The 10,553-nt window shown below is 48.5% G+C and overlaps 1 protein-coding gene across 2 annotated transcripts in view; it reads left to right on the top strand.

The window, feature by feature from the left end:
- The first annotated feature begins 431 nt into the window (after nt 1-431).
- Nucleotides 432-10,553, top strand: part of syt10 (synaptotagmin X) — an 89,664-nt gene continuing 79,542 nt past the window's right edge. Inside the window, exons 1-3 of one of the 2 annotated variants that reach the window (XM_078219545.1) lie at nt 432-535; nt 7,746-7,773; nt 9,077. In XM_078219545.1, the coding sequence (XP_078075671.1) occupies nt 432-535; nt 7,746-7,773; nt 9,077 (133 nt within the window). Of the gene's footprint in view, nt 583-7,745; nt 7,774-9,076; nt 9,078-10,553 lie in introns of both variants that reach the window. The other variant, XM_078219544.1, reaches the window with a different exon arrangement.

Below are 10,553 nucleotides of genomic sequence, written 5' to 3'. Positions count from 1 at the left end.
AGTGAGTGTGTGAGTGAGTGTGAGTGAATGTAAGTGAGTGAGAGTGTGTGTGTGTGAGTGAATGAGTGTGAGTGTATATGAGCGAGTGAGAGTGAGTGAGTCTGGGTGTGTGTGTCTGGGTGTGAGTGTGAGTGATTGTCTCTGGGTTGTGTCAGTGTGAGTCTGTGAGTGCGAATTGCTCTGGGTGAGTGTGAGTGATTGTGTCTGAGTGTGTCATTGTGAGTGTGTGTCTCTGGGCTGAGTGTGATGCACACTGCAGTCTGCTAGCTGCTCTGGGCTGCAGCTTCAGTGGAGAGCGGGAGCTCCGAGGGGACAGAGCGGTTCAGTCCAGCTCTGGAGCGGCTGCACCGGCAGAGTGGCTCCGGGCTGGCGACACACACCGGGGAGGGAGCCGGCTGCAGCCCCCCGGGGGGGAGCATGGCTGAGCAAAGATGAACGGGCAGCGAGAGGACGGGATCAGCCTTTGCGAGAAAGCGCTGCACATTGTCACCGAGCTCTGCTTCAGGGGGCTGGTGGAACAGAAGAAATGCTACGAGTTCATCTTCAGTGGAGAGCGCAGGAAAACTGGCATCAGCGGAGCAGGTAAAAGGAGGGAGAGTGTGGGAGAGATAGAGGGAGAGAGTGTGGGAGAGATAGAGGGAGGGATAGAGAGAGAGGGAGAGTGTGGGAGAGATAGAGGGAGGGATAGAGAGGGAGAGTGTGGGAGAGATAGAGGGAGGGATAGAGAGAGGGAGAGTGTGGGAGAGATAGAGGGAGGGATAGAGAGAGAGGGAGAGTGTGGGAGAGATAGAGGAATAGAGTGTGGGAGAGATAGAGGGAGGGATAGAGAGAGAGGGAGAGTGTGGGAGAGATAGAGGGAGGGATAGAGAGAGAGAGGGAGAGTGTGGGAGAGATAGAGGGAGAGAGTGTGGGAGAGATAGAAGGAGTGTGGGAGAGATAGAGGGAGGGAGAGAGGGAGGGAGAGAGTGAGAGGGAGGGAGGGAGGGAGTGTGTGGGAGAGATAGAGGGAGAGTGTGGGAGAGATAGAGAGGGAGGGTGTGGGAGAGATAGAGGGAGAGATAGAGAGGGAGAGTGTGGGAGAGATAGAGGAAGGGATAGAGGGAGAGATAGAGGGAGGGAGAGTGTGGGAGAGATAGAGGGAGGGATAGAGAGAGAGAGGGAGAGTGTGGGAGAGATAGAGGGAGAGAGTGTGGGAGAGATAGAGGGAGAGAGTGTGGGAGAGATAGAGGGAGAGAGTGTGGGAGAGATAGAGGGAGATAGTGTGGGAGAGATAGAGGGAGATAGAGGGAGAGATAGAGGGAGAGAGAGGGAGTGTGGGAGAGATAGAGGGAGGGAGAGAGTGAGAGAGAGAGAGGGAGGGAGTGAGGGAGTGTGTGGGAGATAGAGATAGAGGGAGAGATAGAGAGGGAGAGTGTGGGAGAGAGTGTGGGAGAGAGTGTGGGAGAGAGTGTGGGAGAGAGTGTGGGAGAGAGTGTGGGAGAGAGTGTGGGAGAGAGTGTGGGAGAGAGTGTGGGAGAGAGTGTGGGAGAGAGTGTGGGAGAGAGTGTGGGAGAGAGTGTGGGAGAGAGTGTGGGAGGGATAGAGGGAGAGATAGAGGGAGAGTGTGGGAGAGATAGAGGGAGAGATAGAGGGAGAGATAGAGGGAGAGATAGAGGGAGAGATAGAGGGAGAGATAGAGGGAGAGATAGAGGGAGAGATAGAGGGAGAGATAGAGGGAGAGATAGAGGGAGAGATAGAGGGAGAGATAGAGAGGGAGGGAGAATGTGGGACAGATAGAGGGAGAGAGTGTGGGAGAGATAGAGGGAGAGTGGGAGGGAGGGTGTGAGGGAGGGAGGGGGAGAGGGAGGAAGGAAGAGTGTTAGGGAGAGAGAGAGAGGGAGGGCAGGAGGGAGAGAGAGAGGAGTGTGTGTGGAAGGGAGGAGGGAGTGTGTGAGAGGAGGGAGGGAGAGGATGGAGAGAGAGGAGAAGGGGATATTGAGGGAGGGTGGAGAGGGGGAAGAGGGAGAAGGGAAAAGAGTGGGGGGGGAGAGGGACAGGGAGAGAAATGGAGAGATGGATGGAGAGAGATAGAGGGGAGAGGGATGGGATAGTGTTGGGGGGATGGAGAAAAGGGTCGAGAGAGAGGGAGATGAAGGGAGAGAGCGATAGAAAGAGGTGAGGAGGAAAGGGCAGAGGAGAAATGAGGATGAGACAGGAGAGGGGGAGAGAGAAAGGAGAATTAAAAAAAAAGAATTTTGCAAACAGAAATGGTAGAGGGTGGGAAGAGAGAGAGAGAGAGAGAGCAGGCTGTGTGGGAAAAGCACACTTGTTGCTGAAGGGATGGAGTGAGGGAGCTGTGACTCCGGGAATCTGGCACTGTGTTTAACAGGAAACCCGACTCTGGATCCTTAAATGTCAATGCTAAATAAACAGAACACTCAGGGCAGAGAAGCGCTGTAAAAGATGGGAATGTTACTCTGGGTTTGTAGTGAGGATGAATTAATAATTGAACTACATTCACAGAACTGGAAACATTTAAACTCTGGGTAATGTCCTTAACGGAGCTCTGGCTTACACAGATACCAAGTAACAGCTGGTGGTGCAATGGCCAGTCCTCGGAGATTTTATTGAATTCCTTCTGATTTTGCCGGATCACAAACATTTGTTTGTTGTCAAAAAGGCAAAAAACTTCCCAAAATGGACCTATCCTGGAATTCCAAATCCCCCTACACTCACCCCAAACCCCTCCAGCTCCTCCCCCAGTTCACTGCCTCGCACCCATTCACAAGGGGGAGAGAGAGAGAGAATTTCCATTTATTCATTTAATGACCAGTGCTGACCCTGACTTTCACCTCTCTAACTTATCTTCTCTCATTCCGTCGCTCAGGTTTAACTCTCACTCGCTCTCTCTCTGAAATATATCTCTCTCCTTTCATTTATTCCCTTTGAATCTCTCTCTCTCTGGTCACTTTCTGTCTCACATTGTTTGTACCTTTAAGACTTGATTAGCTGTAAGTATTCACATTCCAACCATCATTCTGTAAATTGAGTCTGTGTCTTTATATGCCCTGTTTGTGAACAGAATTCCCACTCACCTGAAGAAGGAGCTTAAGGCTCCAAAAGCTTGTGGCTTTTGCTACCAAATAAACCTGTTGGACTTTAACCTGGTGTTGTTAAACCTCTTTCTCTGAAGTCCATCAGACTTCTCTGACATTCCTCAGGAAATTATTGCTAAAACACCTCAGGTCATCCCTCCCTGGATCCTATCCCTCTCTCTTCTGGAAGAAATCCATCGACTGGGAGATGTGGCCGGGATAGTCAAGAAAGTATTAATAATCACCAGTCCTGGATTTTTGTTACACATTTGAATTTTGTTGTGAAAGATAAGTATAGGTCACAAACACACAGCAGTCAAACATAGACAGAGTTGTGAATTGTGAGCTCATTCATTCAGTAAATTGATCCCGAGTTGTATGTCATTATCATCTCAATTCATTTTCTAATGTATTTGATTATCTCAACTCCTGCAGAATCTGTACATACCAATTCTTTCAGCTACATTCAACTGTTCTGCTGTCACGTGTCGTGCTGCAGGAGATAGCAAAATACATTCACATGGGGGGGGGTGGCAATTTACAGCCCCGCTCGAGCGAGACTGGAAATTCCCGCCCAAGGTCAAGGGAGATTTCCCTTGTCAGATCCTCGCCCGCTCCGATTCCGTGGCGGGCAAGGCGGTAGAGTTCCACCTCTGGAAATGCGTGGGTTTATTTGAAAAAGTCTGTCTTTACAAAGAAGGGGGTTGCATTTATATAGCGCCTCACAAACAGTCACATTGACCAGTTGGGTCGAAAGGCAACCTCCTTCTCCTTAAGATGTCCCAAAGCTTTTTGCCGCCGTTGAAGTGATTGTGAAGTGTTGTTTTATGTTGAAAATCTGGCAGCCACTTTGTCCACAGGATCCCACAAACAGCAGCGCGATAACGGCCGGCTAGTTTCAGTGTTAAAAGCAAAATACTGCGGATGCTGGAATCTGAAACGAAAACAGAAAGTGCTGGAAAATCTCGGCAGGTCTGACAGCATCTGTGGAGAGAGAGAATGGAGCCAGCGTTTCATCAGAGTGAAGGGTCATCCAGACTCGAAGCGTTGGTTCTATTTTCATCTCCACAGACGCTGTCAGACCTACTGAGATTTTCCAACATCTTTTGTTAGATTAAATGATGTTGTCTGTCAGGAAGTTCCAGGGATAACTCCTGGATCTTCTCCATATAGTGACACAGAATCTTTTACACCCACCTGTGGGACAGCTGGGTTATTGGTTTAACAGCTCAGCCAAAGGTAGCACCTCTGACACTGCAGCAGTTCCTCAGTAATTCAGTGCAGCATCAGCCTAGATTAAGAATAAAGAACAAAGAAAATTACAGCACAGGAACAGGCCCTTCGGCCCTCCAAGCCTGCACCGACCATGCTGCCCGACTTAACTAAAACCCCCTATCCTTCCGGGGACCATATCCCTCTATTCCCATCCTATTCATGTATTTGTCCAGACGCCCCTTAAAGTCACTATCGTTTCCGCTTCCACTACCTCCCCCGGCAGCAAGTTCCAGGCACCCACCACCCTCTGTGTAAAAAAACTTGCTTCATACATCTCCTTTAAACCTTAAATCTGTGCTCCCGAGTAATTGACTCTTCCACCCTGGGAAAAAGCTTCTGACTATCCACTCTGTCCATGCCCCTCATAATCTTGTAGACTTCTATCAGGTTGCCCCTCAACCTCCGTTGTTCCAGTGAGAACAAACCAAGTTTCTCCAACCTCTCCTCATAACTAATACCCTCCATACCAGGCATCATCCTGGTATATGTTTTCTGTACCCTCTCCAAAGCCTCCACGTCCTTCTGGTAGTGTGGCGACCAGAATTGAATGCTATGGCAGTTAAACTCATAACCTTCTTATTCAGGGAGGGTCACCAGCTGAGAGTGAGACTATTTTCTGCCGTGTGCCTTTGCTGGATAAATACTTCATCAACATGATATTTTAGAACCTTTCTTCCAAGAGATCGCAGTTTAAAGTTGAGGTAAATTCAGAAGTTATTTTATTCAGAATTAATCTGATAGTTTACTGTGTAAGAAACTGAACTGGACCAGCCATATACATACTGTGGCTACAAGAGCAGGTCAGAGGCTGGGAATTCTGTGGCAAGTAACTCACCTCCTGACTCCCCAAAGCCTGTCCACCATCTACAAGGCATAAGTCAGGAGTGTGTCCCCATTTGCCTGGATGGGTGCGGCTCCAACAACACTCAAGAAGCTCGACACCATCCAGGACAAAGCAGCCCACTTGATTGGCACCCCATTCACCACATTAAACATCCACTCCCTCCACCACTGATGCACAGTGACAGCCGTGAGTGCCACCTACAAGATGCACCGCAGCAACTTACCGAGGCTCCTTCATTAACACCTTCCAAACCTCTGACCTCTACCGTCTAAAAGGACAAGGGCACCAGGCACATAGGAACACCACCACCTCCACATTTCCCTCCAAGCACCACACCATCCTGACTTGGAAATATATCGGCTGTTCCTTCACTGTCGCTGGGTCAAAATCCTGGAACAGTGGGCCTTGGCTCCTCCCTCTGTGACTGGATCCTGAACTTCCTAACTCACAGACCACAATCAGTAAGGATAGGCAGCAACACCTCCTCCATGATCATCCTCAACACCGATGCCCCACAAGGCTGTGTCCTCAGCCCCCTACTATACTCCTTATACACCTATGACTGTGCGGCCAAATTCCCCTCCAACTCAATTTTCAAGTTTGCTGATGACACCACCATTGTGGGTCGGATCTCAAACAATGATGGGACAGAGTACAGGAATGGGATGGAGAACCTGTGAACTGGTGCAGCGACAATAATGTCCCCCTCAACGAAGGAGATTGTCATCGACTTCAGGAAGCCTCTGTCTACGCCAACGGGGATGGAGTAGAAAGGGTCGAGAGCTTCAAGTTTTTAGGTGTCCAGATCACCAACATCCAGTCCTGGTCCCCCCATGCTGACACTATAGTTAAGAAAGCCCACCAACGCCTCTACTTTCTCAGAAGACTAAAGAAATTTGGCATGTCAGCTACGAGTCTCACCAACTTTTACAGATGCACCATAGAAAGCATTCTTTCTGGTTGTATCACAGCTTGGTATGGCTCCTGCTCTGCCCAAGACCGCAAGAAATGACAAAAGGTCATGAATGTAACCCTATCCATCACGCAAACCAGCCTCCCATCCATTGACTCTGTCTACACTTCCCGCTACCTTGGCAATGCAGCCAGCATAATTAAGTACCCCGGACATTCTCTCTTCCATCTTCTTCCGTTGGGAAAAAAATATAAAGATCTGAAGTCACGTACCAACCGACTCAAGAACAGCTTCTTCCCTGCTGCTGTCAGACTTTTGAATGGACCTACCTTGCATTAAGTTGATCTTTCTCTATACCCTAGCTATGACTGTAACACTACATTCTGCACTCTCTCATTTCCTTCTCTATGAACGGTATGCTTTGTCTGTATAGTGCACAAGAAACAATCCTTTTCACTGTATCCCAATACATGTGACAATAATAAATCAAATCAAATCTAACAGCACTGTGGGTGTACCTACACCATATGGACTGCAGCGGCTCATGAAGGCAGCTCACCACCACCTTCAAGGGCAATTAGGGATGGGCAACAAATGGTGGCCGACCCATCAACACCCAGACCCAGTGAAAAAATTGAAAGAACCTGGCCTCAGTCTGGTTGGGCCCAGGTATATCTTTCTGAGTGGTCCATACATCAGTGCCATCCAATAGAAATTATTGCCTGGCCTCTCGGTGTGACTCTGCTGATGTTGTATTAGCAATTATTTCATAGAATCATAGAATGCTTACAGTACAGAAGGAGGCCATTTGGCCCATCGAGTCTGCACCGACAACGATTCCACCCAGGCCCTATCCCTGTAATCCCTATCTATTTACCTTGCCTGACAGTAAGGGGAAATTTTATCATGGCCAATCCATCTAATCAGCACATCTTTGGACTGTGGGAGGAAACCGGACCATCTGGAGGAAACCCACGCAGAAACAGGGAGAATGTGCAAACAGGGACTGGGTTGAATTCCGGCCTTGAGTGACCGTCTGTGTGGAATTGGTACGTTCTCCCCGTGTCTGCGTGGGTTTCCTCCGGGTGCTCCGGTTTCCTCCCACACTCCAAAGATGTGCGGGTTAGGTTGACTGGCCATGGAACATTGCCCCTTAGTGCCAGTGAGACTAGCTGGGTAGATATGTGGGGTTACGGGGATAGGGTCTGGGTGGGATTGTGGTCGGTGCAGACTCGATGGGCCAAATGGCGGCCTCCTGTACTTTAGGGATTCTATGATTCACACAGACAGTCACCCAAGGCCGGAATTGACATTGGGCCCCTGGCACAGTGAGGCAGCAGTGCCACTGTGTCGTCCCTATTTCAGTAGAAAATATCTTCTACAGTTCATTTAGGTCTATTTACTTCACAAATATCTGAAACAGAGAAACAGGAGGAGGCCATTTTTCCCTTCAAACGTTTAGTCAGGCCATGACTGATTTGTATCTTAACTCCATCTCCTTGTCTTGACTCCGCAACCTTTAATACTCTTAACAAAATCTATCCATTTCTAAAGCACAACTCACATTGTTAACTCTGTTTCTCTCTACAGATACTGCTCAGTACGTTCTGTTTTTGTTTCAGGTTTGCAGCATCTGCAGTATTTTTGCTTTTACGAAAAATCTACCCGTGTGACAGTTTGGAAATTCCCAGTTGACCCACAGCCTCAGCTGGTGGGAGAATGAGATCCAGATTTTCCTGTTGTGTGAAGGAGTGTTTCCTGATATCACCCTGAATGGTCTAACTTATGCAATGTGAGCATCGCTGGGTAGGCCAATGATAATTGCCCATCCCTAATTGCCCTTGTTCAGGGGGCATTCAGGAGCCAACCACAAAGTCACCAGACGACAGATTTCCTTCCTTAAAGGAAATTAATGGGTGAACCAGATAGGTTTTTTACAACAATTGATAATGGTCACCATTAGACGTTTTAGAATGATTGAATCATACAATCCCGACACTACATAAGACCATAAGACATAGGAGCAGAATTAGGCCACTCGGCCCATCGAGTCTGCTCCACCATTCAATCATGGCTGATATTTTTCTCATCCCCATTCTCCTGCCTTTTCCCCATAACCCCTGATCCCCTTATTAATCAAGAACCTATCTATCTCTGTCTTAAAGACACTCAATGACCTGGCCTCCACAGCTTTCTGCAGCAAAGAGTTCCACAGATTCACCCCTCTCTGGCTGAAGAAATTCCTCCTCATCTCTGTTTTAAAGGATCGTCTCTTTAGCCTGAGGTTGTGCCCTCCGGTTCTAGTTTTTCCTACTAGTGGAAACATCCTCTCCACGGCCACTCTATCCAGACCTCGCAGTATCCTGAAAGTTTCAATAAGATCCCCCCTCACCCTTCTAAAATTCAACAAGTACAGATCCAGAGTCCTCAACCGTTCCGCATACGACAAGCTCTTCATTCCAGGGATCATTCTTGTGAACAGAAAGAGGCCATTCAGCCCATCAAGCCTGTACCAACCACAATCCCAATCAAACCATATCCCAGTAACCCCATGTATTTACCCTGCTAATCCCCCTGACACTAAGGGGCAATTTAGCACGGCCAATCAACCTAACCCGCACATCTTTGGACTGTGGAAGGAAACCGGAGCACCCGGAGGAAACCCACGCAGACACGGGGAGAACATGTTAGCTCCACACAAACAGCCATCCGAGGCTGGAATGGAACCCGGGTCCCTGGTGCTGTGAGGCAGCAGTGCTAACCACTGTGCCTCAACAGATTCCAGATTTGATTTCAGATTTTTAAAATCAAATTAAATTTCACCATCTGTCATGGTGGGATTCGAACCTGGGTCCCCAGAGCATTACCCTGGGTCTCTGGATGACTACTCCAGCAACAATACCACTGCACTACACCACCTTCCCGTAAAGTTGTGCCTCTTTCCTCTGGGCAACCCCCATAAAAGGAAAGGGTTTGCACTTCTCCATCCTGAAATTTCCCATTTCTCTTGTGCATGTGTTATAGAATCATAGAATCCTGCAGTGCAGAAGGAGCTATTCGGCCCATCAAGTCTGCACCAACCACAATCCCACCCAGGCCCTATCCCCACAACCCCATGCATTTACCCTAGATAGTCCCCCTGACACTAAGGGGCAATTTAGCATGGCCAATCCACCTAACCCGCACATCTTTGGAGTGTGGGAGGAAACCGGAGCACCCGGAGGAAACCCACGCAGACACCCCGGTTTATCCCCGTAATCCCACACAGTAACCATGGCTACTCCCCATAACATACACATCTTGGGACACTAAGGGGCAATTTAGCATGACCAATCCACCTAACATGCACGTCTTCCGGACTGTGGGAGGAAACCGTAGCACCCGGATGGAACCCATGCAGACACGGGGAGAATGTGTAAACTCCACACAGACAGTGACCCAAGCCGGGAATCGAACCCTGGTCCCTGGCGCTGTGAGGCAGCAGTGCTAACCACTGTGCTACCGTGCTGCCTGTTATGAATTCTTTAATGTTCCTTAGTCAATCCTGGCACCTGGAGGGGATTGGAAGGTTGTCCATTGGAAAGGGCATTGGGGTTAGCCAGAGAGACATTACTGCCTTGGGGAGGGTGTGGAGAAGATTTACCAGAATGGTACCAGGAAAGGAGTGATCTCTTGGAGATTGGAACAGCTGGGATTGTTCTCTTTCGAACAGGGAGGCTTAATTGAGGTCATCAAAATCATGAATGGCTTTGACAGACCAAATAAGAAAAAACAGTTGTTTCCACTGGCAGGTGGGCCAATGTCCAGAGGGACAGATTTAATGTAATCGACAAAACAGTTCGGAAGGGAGATGAATTTTTTTAGATGCAGCAAGGTGTGATCTGGAAGGTGCTGCCTGAAAGGTCGGTGGAAGCAGATTCAGTGTCAACCTTCAAAAGAGAATTGAATAACGCTTGAAGGGGGAGAATATTGCAGAGATATGGCAGAAGATTTGATTTGATTTGATTTATTATTGTCACATGTATTAACATACAGTGAAAAGTATTGTTTCTTGCGTGCTATACAGACAAAGCATACCGTTCATAGAGAAGGAAAGGAGAGAGTGCAGAATGCAGTGTTACAGTCATAGCTAGGGTGTAGAGAAAGATCAACTTAATGCAAGGTAAGAACATAAGAACTAGGAGCAGGAGTAGGCCATCTAGCCCCTCGAGCCTGCCCCGCCATTCAATAAGATCATGGCTGATCTGATAGAGGGTTCAGTTCCACTTACCCACCCGCTCCCCATAACCCTTAATTCCCTTAATGGTCCATTCAAAAGTCTGATAGCAGCAGGGAAGAAGCTGCTTTTGAATTGGTTGGTTCGTGACCTCAGACTTTTGAGTGGCACTAATTTACATAGTTCTTTCATAGAATCCCTACAGTGCAGAAGGAAGCCATTCGGCCCATC

This window comes from Mustelus asterias, chromosome 9 (assembly GCF_964213995.1).
Source record: "Mustelus asterias chromosome 9, sMusAst1.hap1.1, whole genome shotgun sequence".
Classification (NCBI taxonomy): Eukaryota; Metazoa; Chordata; class Chondrichthyes; order Carcharhiniformes; family Triakidae; genus Mustelus; species Mustelus asterias.
Note: the sequence above shows the minus strand (reverse complement) of the source record. Positions and strands in the feature narration are given on the sequence as shown.